Below are 17,915 nucleotides of genomic sequence, written 5' to 3' on the forward strand. Positions count from 1 at the left end.
TACAGAGACATGGAAGAAAATTCTTCATTTAGTTAATACATCTTCAATGTGTGCCAGACACTCGTTGATACAGTTTAAGGTAGTTCACAGGACCCATATGTCAAAAGATAAGCTAGCCTGTTTTGACCACCGTATAAATCCTATATGTGACAGATGTAAATTGAATGTGGCTTCTTTGACACATATGTTTTGGTCCTGTCCTCTTTTGGAAAAATACTGGAAAGACATTCTTAACATTATCTCAACTGTATTGAATATTGATTTACAACCTCATCCTAGCACTGCAATTTTTGGATTACCAAGGATATAGTCAGGCCATTTATTTGCTTCTGCTTACCGTATGATTGCCTTTGTTACATTAATGGCTAAACGATCCATTTTGCTTAAATGGAAGGATCCAATACCCCCTACTACTTTTCAATGGTTCTCTCAAACTATATCATGTTTAAACTTGGAAAAAATTAAGAGTGGTACTGTTGATCCTATGCTTAAATTTGAAGATATTTGGAGTCCATTTATTCAATATTTTCACATGATGTAGATCCCTTTTCAATAACTTTCCAATTTAGAGGAACGGAGTTGACGACATAATATTGCTCTGTTTCTACTGAGAAATTTCAGTCCAGTTTTTTTTTCTTTTTCTTGCTTTTCTTTTGAAATTTTTCAGTTTAGTTTGGTTTGATATATTGTTTATAATCTTTCTTATTGATTTGGGTTTTTTTCTTTCTTTTCTTTTATATACATAATAAATCATTTTCTTTCTTTTATATTATATTCATTTACTAAGAGATTGTGGGATCTACAGATTTTTTTTCTATATTTTATTGCTCTCCATGATTATCTATGCTATGATTGTTCTCCTGGTCTCTTTGTAGTACATCTACAAACATTGATGTTATATATTAATCTGTATTAATTTGGAAACTACTAATAAAAAAATTGAAAAAAATATGGTTACTATGCCTCTATCAGTCCTTCACCCTCTGCTCTACCAACTTACAAAATTCAGTATGCTGTATTCCCATCTTCCTGTTTCCATTCAGTCACACTCAAAAATATGAAGTTATACTCTCTAAACCTCTGTTTTAATTGGTCACCTAAATATACATGTTCTCTCTCTTTCACACACACACACACACACACACACACACACACACACATTCATTTCTGAAATGATTTCAGGCTTAGAACTGAAAGATATAGTGAAAGAAGTTAACATCATCTGGCAGATTTACAGTACCCTTAATGCAGTAAAACATCACCAGATGCACCAAAGGATCTTCCAAAGGTGACCAAAAGGTTGGTTAACAAGGATGGATTAGGGGAACATCCTATTTGAGAGAGCAGAAATTCAGAGCCTTTTAGAGGATAGGCCTGAATTACACTGTATCTAAGCCAGTATTTTAAAAATAAAAGATAAGCAAACTCAAAATGGATCTCAGAGATTACCTTCAAATCCATAAAAACTATTCATGGTAAGGTTGAAAGAATTCTCTATCACCATAGATTTAATTGTCATAGAGCTTCCTCTGGAACTGTGGCAGTGGATTTGAGATTTCCATGCATCTTCTATCGAAGTTACAGGGATTGATCACTCCTATTTTTTTTCTCACCACTGAAAGTAGCTTGGAAGAGCTCAAATGGGGACATGTTTAGCTGCCTTATCCTTCTTTGTTTGAATCAACAGGGATTGTGACCAATCATTCCCATCTCCCCATTAACATTCCAAAACTGTCCTCAATATCCCAGCCAACTCCACATAGCTCATTAGACATGACTGAAGCTCTGCAAAGAAAAAGTAACAGTACAACAAATATTCAACTGTAAAATAAATCAGAGATTTATGAAGGAAGTCGTATATAGGAAGGATGCTTTTCTTGGTTGGTGGTGAAAGATTGAATCAATAACATGGCTCAATTTGTCAATGAGGATTTTCGTTTTTGCTAATTCAGTTCAATTCATGGTCCAGCAGTAAAATATAGCTTACCTGGTTACTCTCCATCTTCTGATTCAGGCCTCACAACACTTCTATATGCTGCTTGCATAATAATGCATTTGGTAATTGAAAAGAAATTATGAATTTAAGATTTATAAGGAATCAGATCATTGCTTTAACATGGTTCAGAGGCAGCAAGTTGGGGAACCATTCCTTCAATTTTTCAATTTTAACGTAATACTAACCTACATCCTTAGGAGAGGAGCCAAGAAGTGCCTGTTTGTATTTGTTCAAACTCTCATCATTACAGTCCAGCTCCTGAATTTCTTTAAGTGTCTTCTGTGCTGGTGCTTTGTAGTTTGTATCAACCAAGGCATTCTCTTCAAAGGGATACATTTCTGGATCCTTGTCTGCCATAATATCTGAGAAAGAAGAAGGTTCACGGGTTTATTTCATTAGACAAAAGATATTGTAAGTTATTTGGTATAGAGAAGTTCTGCTTAATATTATGTGAATATAAATTGCAAAAACTTTGAATATTATCATTTAAATTGTGTGCAGTGAGGGGAGAATAGTTTAGTTCTTTTGGACATCCAAGATTATACAAGTTGAAAAATGCATCAGTTGAAGACAGGAAAAATCATACACCAACAGAGCACGTGGAAATTTCAAAATTAAAGGAGGAGAAACAAAAGCTAACCCTGGTCTCAATGTAACAAAATACAAAATGCTTGCATTGAGGTCTGATATGCTTTTAGTCTCCTGGCTCTGTTGCAAATGGGTCTGGTGGAGACCTAAAAATGATTCACTGAATTCCTTACAGACCCATCATTGCCCCCTGCCTGTTGGTGATACTTCAAATGATGAGGTGCTGGAGGGGACATAGCTAGGGAGGTGTTGACCTTAAAAACATGTATGTTGGGGTCCTACCGCACATATACGTCACCAGTTGGAGTGTGCGCTGAAGCCTGGCAGCAAACAGGAGAAGGTGGGGAGTGCATGAGCAAGACTACAAGATGTATTTTGCAATAGAATCACTAGTGTAGCAACTTTTGTTTCCTCCGGTAGTCCAATGTGACCGCATACTTGTAATCAATTAAGTGTAGCTTGGCAGTAAAGTAACTACATAAATTAAAATAATAGTGTTAAAAAGTAATAAATTAAAAATCTGACTTGTCACATCAGATCATTGGGAAAGAACCGTATTTCACTTTATTTGTAGTTTTAAAACAATGAATAGATGAGCAGGATATTCAGGAAGTCAATTTATGGATCAAGTTATCTGAAGAAAAATTATACGAAGAACATGAAGTGCATGCCAATTAGTAGAAGTCTCTCTGTGCCCAAAAAACAAATTGCTAGAAGATCTCAACAGGTCAAGCTGCATCTGTGCAGGTCAAAGGATGCAGGGTCACAAAACATTGACCATCTCTTTGCCTCCACAGAAGCTGCTTGACCTTCTGAGTTCCTCTGGGAGTTTGTTTTTTGTGCTCTGTGTGCCCTGTCATACTGGTGTGATCCTGTTTTGACAAGTTAAGGTGATACTTATGTTGACAGAAGTTTTGTTCCTTTCCCCCCAGAGGGACAGGTTATCTTGTTACAGGAAAACTTCTTTAAAATGCATTAATAATACTTTTTCCAGTTATATAACATTTTAAAGCCTGGGAGTATACAATGTGTCGAAGATATATTCACTTATTGATTTTTTTCTGCTAATTATACAGGCAACCCATGCATTAGCCTTTACAGAAATCACAAATCACTACTCAAAAATTTGAGATACAGAATAAAATTTGCCCTCACTGAATTTATGTGAAAAAAGTAGACGAACAAACACAAAATTTGTTTATTTCAATTTGCACTTCTTGACTCGTGCGCTGATGGCATGGCTTCACTTTACAGAAAATCACAATAAGGGCCGCTTTGTAGGAATTCGCACCCCCCTCCCCCCACCACCGATACATTCAAATCAATTGGTGAATATTCCTACAAAAATCTACCATTATAATAGGGATGACCCAGAAATTGCAGGTCAGTTGCTAGGAGACAGAAGATAACCCAGCATACATGCTTCACATCCTTTTGCAACGGCACTGCACCTGAGCAACACAGATGTGGTCAAAGCCAGAGATCACACCCTAGGGACACTAAAGGAGACATTGATGCACTTTGACAGGTCTGAGCCATACTTGTAATATGGCACAGAGGCAGGGTCGCTGTAAACTGCACAATGTCACATAACAGAGAGGCTGGAATGTGGAGAATACATGGGTGGAAGTCCTCATCACTCATCAGCACTTTCCACCCACATACTGCAAAGGATCAACCAAACAATTAGCCATTCCTGTGACTTGCAAGACATTGACTTGAAAGAAATGTGGTAATGTTATCAAACAGCAGAAAAGGCATTTCATTGATTAAAAAGTAACATCTATTTTCATGACTTTGACTAAAGGTAACTTCTGCAAGGCTTTACATTGAAATACTTGTAGCAACATACTGCAAACATTACATCGTATGCTACAATTCTAAAAAAGAAATATTCTTAATATTACATAAGTCATATATACTACAATAATTTCCTAGTCTTACACAGAATCCATGAACAGTCCCTCACCTTGAATGGGGGCGATCATTTTTCTGGGTACAAAGAGGAGACTTGGAGCCAGCTCCTGTGCCAACATTACAATAACTGGCCCAAGCAGCAGGAGCAGACTGTCACCAGCACGCAGGTAAGTGTCAGACATGACTGGGAAGGAATTAGTGGTCTGAATGTGGGTAAGGGAGATCAGGGCTTTGGGATCTTGAGGGAAGATTGGAGTTTGGTGTCAGACTATGTAATATCCAGCCCAGATGAGGTGGGGGGAGTGGGAGCATTGAAGGCAAGGAGATGCTGTAAAAGGCAATGGTTGGGAGTGTGGTTTAGGTTTTTCTCTGCTAACGATCTGTAAGACTGATCTCCCTGTATGTGGCATCAGGCCTCTTTGCTGCAGCCATGAACACAGAACATCAGCTTGCCCTTAACTAACACAGTGATGCAGAGACCCTGTCTGCCAGTTTGGGAATTTAGACCCTTATAACATTCTTCACCAATTCCATCCTTCTGCTCTAAGCAACAGTTAAGCCACTCAATCGACTTCATTGTCAATGATATTCTAACACTGCAGACTCAGAAGCTACTATTAAAACAAAGAACAAATCAAATGTGATAGAGGCAATTAACTTAATGACAATTATAATAACTGCCTTACATTCATTTTAACCCATGCTTTTCTTAAAATAGTGTTTCATATGTCTACAATCGGTATGAAGACTCCTCTATTTACCTCAACAGACTTTGCAAAGGATTACTGCTCCTCATGTGAGAAATCTTGGGATGTGCACAGCCAGGGACCTCTGGATGCTTGGGCAACATGGGGTCTTTTGCAGACTCCTACACAGCAGGCTAGTCTGACCTACTGGGCACCATGACAGGAACTGGATGAAGAGGTAGGAGATTAATTGACATCGTGAGAAATGGCAACACAAATTGCTCCCATGGTCCCACAGCCACTCCTAGAGTCTCAAAACTTCCACTAATCTGTGGGAGAACAATGTATAAGTTTCCTGTGATTTTCTCTTTACCATAGTGGACAGAATCTTTGACCACATCTCATCTGCATCCCACACTTTTGCTCCCAATCCTTCTCCTCCTGGACAGAGCAAGGACAGAATTCCCCTGACCCTCCAGCCTCTATATTCAATGGATCAGCCTTCGCAGTTTCTGCCAAATCCAACAAGATCCCACCATCAGACACAAATTCTTCTCTCTTCCACTAGCTCCTCCTTGCTCAGGTATGAAGCCCTAGTACAATTGAAACATACTGATGATGACAGCCATGGTGCTATCTTCATACCATTAGGCAGACCAGAATCACACTTAAGCAATGTTTCTGCTGAGAGATGACAGTAGGTTTGTGCTCGTTGGCACCACCGCTGCTCCTCAGCATTCCTTTTAATCCAGTGGAGCCCAGATTGATTGACACACATGGAACCACTTTGACTGGTATCCAAAGCCGACCTTGCATGAGAGCCAACAATGCGGCAGATATTCAACTTGCTATTGCACAACTTAGACACTGGATGGCCTCTAGTTGTGCTGCAGCTGAAGCTGAAACATTGGCCATCATTTGCTGTGTGGCAATGGGTTGAAATGGCATCCATGCTACCTCCAACTTCTGCTAAAAAGCTCTGCACAAGGTTGCACTGGGTTCCCGCGTGCTTCCGGACATTGCATGCTGTTTTTGTTCTTGTAGATGTGCCAACACATTAAGCATCTCACGCTGTATACCCCTCAGGCTGCTTTCTGTATCTGTTCCATAAAGGTCCTCAGCTGAATCTTCTGCTGCCGAACTCTTGTCCAAACATACCCACAGGGAGCTAACACCCTTGCCCTGGTTTAGGCCATTCTTGCTAGTGACCCGCACCATGTAGACCTGCTTCTAAATCTCCATCCCATTTTAGTAGCTGAGCTGGTGTCTGCAGGAGCCAGAAAAGCAGAAGAGTGAGACTAAAGTGAAAGGGCAGGTGGTGGGCTATTGGTGGAGAGGGGACTGGTTGTGCTAGGAGATCCAGGAAGATCAAACCAGATGCAGCTGATAATCTAAAGAGACCATCAGGTGAGAACAAAGTGAATTATAACAAAAAGGATTAGGTATGAATATCCTTTCAACATGGATACAGCTCCAGTAACTTGGTTCACTCCTGACTTTGATGCTCTTTGTGTGGAGTTTGTACGTTCTCTCTGTGACTGTGCAGATTTCCCTTGGTTTCTCCAGTTTCCTGCCATATCCCACACATGTGCAGGTTGGTAGGTTACCTGGCCACTGTAAATTGCCATCAGTGCAGTGAGTGGCAGAATCTGAAGGGAATTGATGGGAATAGGGCATTGAATTGGTTATTGAAAAAAATTAGTGAAGGAATGGAATGTTTTCTGTGAGCTGGCACAAACTTAAATGGGCTGAATGGCCTCCTTCTACGTCATGTAGAAATACAAATACCCAGTCCAGTAAGTCCTCTGGAATGATTTTCAACACCAATTCCAACTAACCTGAACTAGAACAAGCCACTCACAGAGTGAGTTCTGTGGTGATGCACTAGGGCAATAATAAGCCAATTGGTGGTGATTGATGAATAATTTCAGCAAATGTTGTACTTGTCCTGCACTGGAACAAATTGGTGCAGAATAGTTTCACATTGTGATCCCAGTGTGTGCTCCAGCACAATCCAATTTAAAAATATTCTGTGTGCAAGCACACCTCCAGGGACAAGAGTACAAAATCTAGGCTGCCACCTCCATGCTGCACTGTCAGTGGTTCCATGTTGCAGATGAGATGTTAAACTGAGCTTCCACGGAAAAGGAAAGTCCAGCAGCAATATTTGAAGGGGAGCAGGAGATTTCACCATTGAAATGCCTACCAGCTTGTTTTCTATCAACAAACAAAACAGATAATCTGATCACTTATTCATTGCTGTGTGTGGACATTACCTGGGCAAACTGGCCACTGCATTTCCTGCACTTCAGAGATAGTTCATCTGCTGCAATGTGCTTTGGAGTGTCCTAAGGTCATGAAAGGCAGCACCACGGCCTGAAAATGGGATTGTCTAGTGCAACATGTTGCACGGTAGTGTAGCGGTTAGTGCAACGCTATTACAGTGCCGGCAACCCGGGTTCAATTCCGGCCACTGTCTGTAAGGAGTTTGTACGTTCTCCCCGTGTCTGCATGGGTTTCCTCCAGGTACTCTGGTTTCCTCCCACATTCCAAAGACGTACAGGTTCAGAAGTTGTGGGCATGCTATGTTGGCGCCGGAAGTGTGGCGACACTTGCGGGCTGCCCCCAGAACATTCTATGCAAAGATGCATTTCACTGTGTGTTTCGATGTACATGTGACTAATAAAGAAAGCTTATCTTACTTTGTAATTCAAATCCAATAAAAATAATCACAGGGCAAATAACCTCAGTTTGCACAAAATCCATGACTCTCCTTCAGGCTCCTCCGTGAACCTGACCTGCTTATCAATGCACAGTCATGCCCAATGGTGTGCAATGCATGCCTGGATGTTGCTTCGTGGATTTTCATCCATGCAGGCCACATACATAGAAGTAAGTCTTCACAACCCATATGAGGCTTTTTTTGGTAGTACCTGCAGGGAACTGCTTGAGTAGGCTCTAGACTACCATTCCAGTTCTGCAAAGCCATTGCTAAATGATGTATTTACCTGCCGTCCCTTGAGCCCCCATTCCCTCACCACCCCCTGCCTTCCACACCCCACATAATCTTCACCCAACTCCAAATCTGCTGCCCTGGCCACCCAGCCCTTGTTCTAACCACTAATCTCCCAGCCGCCCCACCGCCGACTCCCAACTCGCTGATTTAACCATCCCCAATCCTCACTCCTTTCCAGTCCCCCAACTGCTGAATTCCCCACCACCATCCCATTCTGATCCCTGGTCACCAACCACCATCATCACCCCCTCCCCCCTCAAAACTACTGATCCTGATCCTCCCTGTGATCTCTGGTTCTTCCCCTCGGTGACCACCGCCTCACTTATCTACTGCATTGCTAAACCTAAACTTAGCTGATATCCTTTGTGACCTTCACAAGGTCTTAAGTTGTGTGCAGCCTGTTTAGAGTAGGACATGCCTTGGACATCATGCATAACTGGATCTTATAATAGTGGACCCTAGAAGAAAGTAGCAATAGCTAGAGTCCACAGAGATCAGTGGGCCTTTACAGTGCCATTCAACTTCTGGCTATTTTTTATTAATTTTTTATTAAATATGATCTTCCATCATATTTTTCTCCAAAAAGTCTGACATTTTTAGTAAGATTTTTATTGGCTGCTCACTAACCACCATGGTCATTTTCCATTCTAAAACAATCACCACTAGTTTACTACACCACTGCAAGAATGGTTGATTCACTTCCATTAAATGAGGCTCTGGGCACCGGTTATGCTAATGGAACTTTGAATTCTCATTGGAGGTCCTGCTGTTAATCCTTTGCCTCAAGCCAGTGCAAATGTCCTGATAGTTCTGCTAATCTTTAAAAGCAGGAATTAAAGAAAAAAGAGACCTGGCCTTAAAGCACCTTAAAAAGTACAATTGCATAAAAACTTCCTGCGGATAGTTGGCAAATTATCATGTTTGCAAAGACAATCTGCTGACAAGTTGCAAAAGAAAGACGTTGTTTCATTTGTAAGCAACAACATAAGAAGTGGAATCCTTATGGGTGGAGCTAAGAAAAAGCAAGGGTAAAAGGACAATAATAGCAGTTATATATAGGCTCCCTAACAGCAGTCAGGATGTAGACTATAAGTTACAGTTAGAAATAGAAAAAGGGTGTCAGAGTGACAACATCAAGATAATTATGGGGGATTTTAACATGAAGGTGGATTGGGAAATCCAGCAAGGCAGTAGATCTCAGGAGAGTGAGTTTGTGGAGTGTCTACGGGACGGCTTTTGGAGCAACTTGTTGATGAGCCCACCAGGGGATCGGCTATTTTGGATTGGGTGCTGTGTAACGAACCAGAGGTGATTAGGGAACTAAAGGTAAAGGAACCATTAGGAAGTAGTGATCACAATATGATTGAGTTCAGTTTCAAATTTGAGAAGGAGAAGCTGATAGCTGGTGTATCAATATTTCAGTGGAACAAAGGAAATTACAGTGGCATGAGAGAGGATCTGGCTCAAATTGGTTGGAAGAGTAAGCTAGCTGGAGGGACGGCAGAGCAGAAATGGATAGAATTTCTACAAGAAATAAGGAAAATGCAGGATAGATATATTCCAAGAAAAAAGGTTTTGAATGGAAAAAAGGCACAAATGTGGATAATGAGAGAGGTTAAGGCTAAAATAAGAGCAAAAGGGAGGGCATACAAGGAAGCAAGAATTAGTGGGAAAACAGAAGACTGGGAAACTTTTAAAAACCTGCAGAAAGAAACTAAGAAGGTCATTAGGAAAGAAAAGATGAATTATGAAAGGAAGTTGGCAGATAACATTTGAAAGGATACTAAGAGTTTTTTTAAATATATGAAGAGTAAAAGAGAGACATGGGTTGATATAGGACCAATCGAAAACGGTGCGGGAGAGATTATAATGGATGATAAAGAGATGGCAGAGGAACTAAATGAGTATTTTGCATCAGTCTTCACTGTGGAGGACATCAGCAATATACCAGATAGTCAGGGGTCTCAAGGGATGGAACTGAGTTCAGTTAAGATTACTAGAGAGAAGGTGCTAGGAAAGCTAAATGGACTAAAGACAGATAAGTCTCCCAGACTGGATGAGGTGCATCCCCGGGTTCTGAAGGAGGTGGCTTTAGAGATTGCGGAGGCATTGGTGATAATTTCCCAGGAATCAATAGACTCCGGCATGGTTCTGGAGGACTGGAGGGTCGTGAATATAATTCCGCTGCATAAGAAAGGTGGGAGGCAGCATAAAGGAAATTACAGACCTATTAGTCTGACATCGGTGGTGGGAAAGTTATTGGAATCAATCCTCAAGGATGAGGTTATGGAATACCTAGAGGTGCAAGGAAAGATAGGTCCAAGCCAGCATGGTTTCATGAAGGGAAGATCCTGCCAGACCAACTTATTGGAGTTTTTTGAGGAAATCTCAGGTAGGGTGGATAAGGGAGAGGCTGTGGATGTTGTGTATTTAGACTTTCAAAAGGCCTTCGACAAGGTGCTGCACAAGAGGCTGATTAATGAGAGCTCATGGAATTACAGGTAGGATATTAGAATGGCTAGAGCATTGGCTGGTTGGCAGGAAGCAAAGGGTGCGAATAAAAGGATCCTGTTCTGGTTGGCTACCGGTTACTGGTGGTGTTCCGCAGGGGTCGGTGTTGGGGCCGCTTCTTTTTACTTCGTACATTAACGATTTGGATGATGGAGTAAATGGTTTTGTGGCTAAGTTTGCAGATGACACCAAGATAGGTGGAGGAGTAGGGAGTATTGAAGAAACAGGAAGGTTGCAGAGAGACCTAGATAGTTTAGGAGAATGGGCAAGGAAATGGCAGATGAGATTCAATGTTGAGAAATGTGCCGTTGTACACTTTGGAATAAGAAATAAATGGGCAGATTATTATCTAGAAGGGGAGAAAATTCAAAGTACAGAAGTACAAAGGGATTTGGGGGTACTCATACAGGACACCCTAAAGGTTAACCACCAGGTCGGATCGGCAGTAAGGAAAGCGAATGCTATGTTGGCATTCATTTCAAGAGGTATAGTGTATAAAAGTAGGAAAGTGTTGATGAGATTCTACGGGTCACTGGTGAGGCCTCATTTGGAATACTGTGTGTAGTTTTGGGCCCCATATCTTTGGAAGGATGTACTGATGTTGGAGAGAGTTCAGAGGAGATTTGGGAGGATGATTTCCGGAATGAAAGGGCTTACATATGATGAGCGTTTGTTGGCTCTTGGGCTGTACTCACTAGAGTACAGAGGAATGAGAGGGCACCTCATAGAAACATTTAGAATGTTGAAAGGACTGGACAGAGTAGATATGGCTAAGCTGTTTTCCTTGGTGGGTAAGTCCAGGACCAGAGGGCACAATCTTAGAAGTAGAGGGTACAGGTTTAAAACAGAGATGAGGAGAAATTTCTTTAGCTAGAGGATAGTGAATTTATGGAATTCTTTGCCACGTAAAGCAGTGGAGGCCCGATCATTGGAGGTATTTAAGGAGGAGATAGATAGGTATCTAATTAGTCAAGGTATCAAGGGATATGGGGACAAGGCCGGAAATTGGGGCTAGAAAGGAATAGTTGTTTTTTCTCTCTTTTTTTTCTCTTTTTCTTTTTTTCCTTTTCTTTTTCTTTTTTCCCTTTCTTTATTTCTTTTTTTCTTTTCCTTTAGCTCATGGAGCAGACTCGATGGGCCGAATGGCCTGCTTCTGCTCCCTTGTCTTGTGATCTTGTGATCAACAATAATGGCATAAAATCCAGTACTCCACTTCTGTACAGTGCATTAAATGTGCACTATTCCATGTATCCACACTGACGTCCACTTCCGACTTTCGATCCCATTGAAGCCAATGGAATCAAATTTCACAAGCAGAACAGGCACTTGTTACTACATTCCATGTTTAGCACTAAGAATAAGGGGCAAATTTCTACGTGGTTTCCTATATGGATGAAACCCTGACACAAGACCAAATATACATCCAAAGTATATGCTAATGACAGGTTTTGCCTAAATATCCACCCAATCCTATCAGAATATGCCCAAATTTAATAAAGGGGACGTAAATCAACAGGAATAGATAGGAGCTGAGTAAAGTGCCACTCGCAAATCAAATACTTCCTTAAGTATTTACTTCAGGCAAAGAAATTATGTTTGGAAGTTTCTCAATTTTTAATATGCTATATACTTATGCCATAAAAATGCATTAAAGGAAATAAAAAATACAATTCGGGCCCCACTGGGTATACAGTATATTAGGAAACACTCACAAAATTGCAGTAAAGACCAGAATATGGAAGGTCTCGTGTGCCCACAAGGGTGGACAAGCATTGGCTAGATGCACGGGTAGCCACAACTGCTTTGGTCATTATCCCGCCAGTTCAGTTGTGACTGAGACCCAAAACCTCCTCCCAAGGCCAGGGTTAGGTCGAGTGGGGTGGGATCAGAGAGGAGACCAGCAGCAGGACTGGCAGCAAAGTGGCGCAGGGGGAGGCTCATGGATAGACTGGAGATGGGGGTGGAAGATGTTGGGGTAGTGCGTGGGAGGAATGGGATGCAAGGATTGGGTACTTATTTTATTTAGCATGCAGGACTCCCAGCTCAGTGGTGCAGCTTTAAGACCATGTGTCCACATGTGCCCCAAAATGAGCATCCCAGGACAATGTCTGCATGTTCCCCTGCAGTGTTCCAAGAGGGGAACTGAATGGGGAATGGGGTCATCCTTTGCACCCCTTTCACCAATATTGAGTCAGTGACTATCAACTGGAAGAAAATTTGACCAAACTTAACAAACAGCAATGGAATGACACAGAAATGCTCATAATGCTTGAAAAGAAAATCCAGTTTCAATGTGCACAACACTCAAATAAAACAGCATTATGTAATTTAGTTTCCAGAACACATTACCTTCCTGCTGCACCTGACAATTGGACTGTTGCATGAAGAGACTATCCAAACAAATCTCATCCAAGGGTAAATTTGCGTTTGAGAACTGGGGGAAGCAACATGGCCTGCTTTATGGGAGAGGACATATTCAGGTAGAGGACTTGATAAACTAATGTGAAATATTAAAGGAACATGAGTGAATTACACTTAACTCCCTTTGCACCCAAGATTTCATTGTGCTAATGCACAGGGTACTCCAGACCCAAGTCATGTAGCATTACACACATAAACGGGATAAATAAAAGATATTGAGAGTGAAACATGCCTTGAGCAAAGCACAAGATGAGAAAGAATGCACCAACAGCCCATCGCACAAAATACTTGTCAATAGATATTTCTTGTTTTGCTTTCTATCCCCATTATGTCATCTCTACAGAGAGACACCTGGCACTAAGTGTTGATGTAATGGGATCAAACTGCCTGCAAAGATATTGAAAGATATTTCTGCCAATTTTTATATAGATATATTTTTTGAACAGAAATAATACCAGGAATTTAAAGAGAAAACACTGAAAAGAATGCTGCAATTGATTTAGACTTCCCTGCACTATTGGCAGATACCTTAGAATTTTAAGTAATGCTTTCATCTTTACATCATTAACTTAACATCTCTATAACCTCATTATATCCATTGCAAGCTCTCAGTGATGCACAGTAATGATGAATCTTGCTAACGGTCTGTTAGACTGTGAAAATAATATTTTCCAACTGAGTGTATTTATGCAGGGTTAGAAAACAATGACTGTATTACTCACCAAAAACCAATGACCTCATTTTAAGTGAAGGATTCACTGTCAAGGAAAGAACAGACCAAATCTACAAGATGCTTATTTCATGCTTTGAAACCCTGAAGTTGAGTTCTATATAACTGAGGATTGTTAGACCATGTCAGAAGCTTGTGTGCTATTCTTATTGGGGTCAAACTTGAGTCACAAGCAAGCCCTGGATATGGTAAGAACAGAGGTTTTTCTTTCTAAGGAAATTTGGGGATAGGCTTTTAAAACAACTGACCAGGTCCCTTCTTACTCTAAGATTGAATGTTTTGAACTTCAGGGTATTAAAAAAAATGGTGGAACAATTGCAACTGGGTTCATCATAATTTTTCAAGGTGTCTGGATTCAGGAACGGTGAATTTTATTTTATGCAGACTATCCACCTAACATCAACTGTGCAGAAATTTCTGCAATTTCCATTCAGAGACTGAGAGACAGAAATTCATCCCTGGTCGCTCAATTCGAGCGGAACCAAATTTTGGAAGAGCAGGGTAAAAAAATAACATGTTGCATACTTAGCATGAATGACCAAAGGAAAATTTCTGCCACGGAGCGAATGAGTCCTCACATATATTAGTTAATAATAAAGAGTCAATGAGGATATATCCTAAAGATATATCTTCCCTGATTAATTCATTTGTTTTTTTTCTGAGCATCGTGAATAGAGGATTCCCTGCCAATGATGCGCATACAGGCTTCCAGAAGGTAATTAACATGGATCTGTATAAAAGATTTCTAATGAATTAAAAAGATTATAGTAGTAGGTACAATCTTGTAACTGGTCAGAGGATCAGAAAGTAGGGATAAAGGGACACATTCTCTGATTGGGTTGTGGGAAGTGATGATCACCGATGGCCTGTACTGGGTGAAGAACAGGGAGTTGAAAATCTAGGTCTGCTGATAAGAAACAGATAGGAAGCACAGTAAAGTGTGCAGATTAGAACCAGAGGTTATAAAAGGATGTTTTTTATGTTTTTAGGTTTGTTTTTCATTCATTCATTCAAGGCCAACTTATATTGCCCACCTCTAATTACTCTTAAGAAGGTGGAGGTAAACTGTGGCTTAAAGTTTCCAATGCAGAACAGGCAGTCTGATAGCAGAGTCAGGCTAACTTGGTCCCAGCTTTCTTGGGTTTACATTCTATGGGTTTATCTGCACAGGTTAACATTCTACAGGCCTACACAGATTTAACGACAACAGGGCTGATGAAATTGGTGAAAGGGGATGGTAAAGGCAAGTCTGAAGAAGATTAATAAATATCTGAAGTTACCAGCAGAGAGAAAGAGAAAAATAAAAAGAATATTGGAAATGTGCGATAGAAGGCTGGAATGGCTGTTTAACTAAAATCGTTGAGTTCTGCATCCTGAAGCCTACAATATACCTAGATAGAAGGTAAGGACTTGTAGCTTGAGGATACATTGGGCTTGAACAGTGTAGGAGCCAAAGCCAGGGAGATCAGCATTAAAGTGGGTTGAAGAATTAAGAAGCTGGGCAACTGGAAGCTCACGACACCCTCATAGAGTAACTGGAGCTGTTCTGCAAACTGGCCATTCAATCTGTGTCTATTCTCCTTGAGGTGCAGAGGCATTTTGTTCATCTCCTCCTGTCTACCACCTCCTCCAGACCTCTCCCTTTCATTCTCCAATGCCAGTACCACCCTTTTTCACACTCTATCACCCCATTCTTCATTTAATCTCTTCTGCCTTCCTATCAGCTTTGCAGACCTTTCCTTGTGTTCTCTTCCCCCCCCCCCATCTTAAAAATTACTTTACCTTCAACTTTTCCAAATCCTGGCAAAAGACAGTCAACCCAAAATATTACCTCTGTTTCCGTCTCCACAGAGGCTGCCTGACCCACTGAGTATTTCCAGCATTTTCTGTTTTATTTCAAATTTCCAGTATCTGTAGCATTTTGCTTTTGACATCGCCTAGGTTTGTTGATTGCTGTTGTACATTGTTTCATTAGGGTAAATATCTAACTATTCCCCTCAGTTTCATTCTCCACTATTTCAACAGCATTCAGTGAAATACTTCCAGGAACAAGTATTGAAAGAATTGATTAGGAAGTTATTTGGAATCCATCATCAAGATAAGTGGTGAGTTCACAGACGTAGATGTCAGAATTAACATCCAATGATTATTTTAAAATTTAGAACCAAGAATGCAGGAATATAAACAAACTTACTTCAGCGCAACATAAATATAATTTTATGAAAAGTGAATCAAAATAGATTCCACTGTTTGATTAGGTTTTCATGTAGTTTCTCACAATAACTAGCTATCTCACAAATGTTTCAAACTGACCATTAGTCAATCTAATGATACAATATAAACATCTGAAATCTGGCTTTAGTTTTCATGAAGATTATATGACAGACTGGGATTGTTTGGAATTTATTTTCAACTCCTGCCCAAAACTGATGGAATCTGCTTTCTAGATATTAAGCAGTGATTTTTTATTTAGTGACTTAACCATCAATACTCTGCCCAAATTCTGAAATTTCTGATTTTTACTAGTACATCTGGAATTAAGCCAACCATCCAGATTTGCTGGGGCCCTTTTCTAAATATGAAAACTGAGCCATGAAGACAGCCTACCTCCAACTTTAATGCCACCAATTTTAAATAAGGGGAGATGTCATTTCCCACTAGGTCAGAAGTAGTTTGACAACAGAAAGGGCAATTTAGCCCAAGTTAAACTGAAGAGGCTTAGGAGTACTCCTTCAGGCCCCACAACACATATTGTAGCCTCCTTCACGCTGACTCCCATCCTTCCTTACCAGACTCCCTATTTCCACACTTGGTGTGAAGTTGGGTAACAAGGGATGTAATATTAATATTTGCAGACAAGGCAGAAAAGAGGGAGCACAATAACTCTGCAGCAGACTGTGTGGTTTCAGGGCCCTACAGGAATACCGTAGGTAGGAGACTGATGTGGCAGTGGATTAGAGTGGCTACCTTCTCTCAGTATGTCTCTTTTCTGTCATTTTATAGGTTTACAGGAGCATAGAGGAAGCCTGCATCTGGTTGACACTTTAGGACCTTATGATGCCTTTGGAACCTCAAGGGAATTCCACTTAGAAATGTGTGAACAATGGACAGTGTTCAAGCCACCAAGGAGCATCATTTCATCAGGAGAGTCCAATAACACTCTTCCCAAACACTCTCTTGAACCACTTTGGGAGCATTGGTGATCCTTCTGCCTACAACCTCCACCTCCATGACTTACCTCCATGTCACCTCTACAACATTCAGGCAGGAATTAGCACATATGAATGAGGACTGAGAGCTTTAATCTACCAGGTCTCATGCTTAGAGAACAGGCAGATGAATTGCGCAGGGTCACCCCTCACCCTTGATATGTGCCAGAGTTAAAATTGTGATTGGGACATAGTTAATAGATTGAACACAAAAATGAAATCAGAGGCGATATCATTCAGGAACTGAATAAGAAGATATAAGAGGAAATGGAAGAACTATTGAAAGAGAGGTTTCAGAGATTTAAACTGAAACGTCTTTCAAGAAGTCATGTTGAGTAAGCTGTAAGGAAAAAGGGCTCCTATAAATTATAAATTCATCACTCAAAAGTAATGTTTAAACCTATAGAAAATAATGACTCAACTACATATTCATTTAAGTTTTGGAGACAGTGTTTTAAGAATAATGTAAGGACGACAGAAGAGTATAAAGGAGATTCATCATAGCATGATAACATGAACCAGAAGCTTTTTGTATGAGAAGGAGCTAAAGAGATTGGAGCACTTTTTATAAGAACAGAGAAGGCTAATGGAAGTCTGAATGAGGTGCTCAAAATATAAAGATCCTTTATTAAATTAATAGGAAAAGCTATTTTATGGGTGCTCCAAGGATTCAAATTTAAAATGAAGGTAGAGGCTGGGTATTCTTAATAAACACAGAAGATGGTTGAGGTCGATGAAAGCAGAATTATTTTAGCTCTTAAAAAGGAACCTTGTTGAAAATCCATTGTTTAGTGTGTGAGGAAAGAGCAGAGTTTTCGTAAATAAACTCAACCCAGTGAAG

At 40.4% G+C, this 17,915-nt stretch overlaps 1 protein-coding gene across 2 annotated transcripts in view; it reads right to left on the bottom strand.

The window, feature by feature from the left end:
* Positions 1-17,915, bottom strand: part of arhgdig (Rho GDP dissociation inhibitor (GDI) gamma) — a 69,120-nt gene that overhangs the window by 26,910 nt on the left and 24,295 nt on the right. For both annotated transcript variants that reach the window (XM_052021324.1, XM_052021322.1), the window contains one exon: positions 2,182-2,358. In XM_052021324.1, coding sequence (XP_051877284.1) covers positions 2,182-2,353 — 172 coding nt within the window. In that variant the 5' untranslated portion in view covers positions 2,354-2,358. The remainder of the gene's footprint in view (positions 1-2,181; positions 2,359-17,915) is intronic.

Source organism: Pristis pectinata, chromosome 8 (genome assembly GCF_009764475.1).
Source record: "Pristis pectinata isolate sPriPec2 chromosome 8, sPriPec2.1.pri, whole genome shotgun sequence".
Classification (NCBI taxonomy): Eukaryota; Metazoa; Chordata; class Chondrichthyes; order Rhinopristiformes; family Pristidae; genus Pristis; species Pristis pectinata.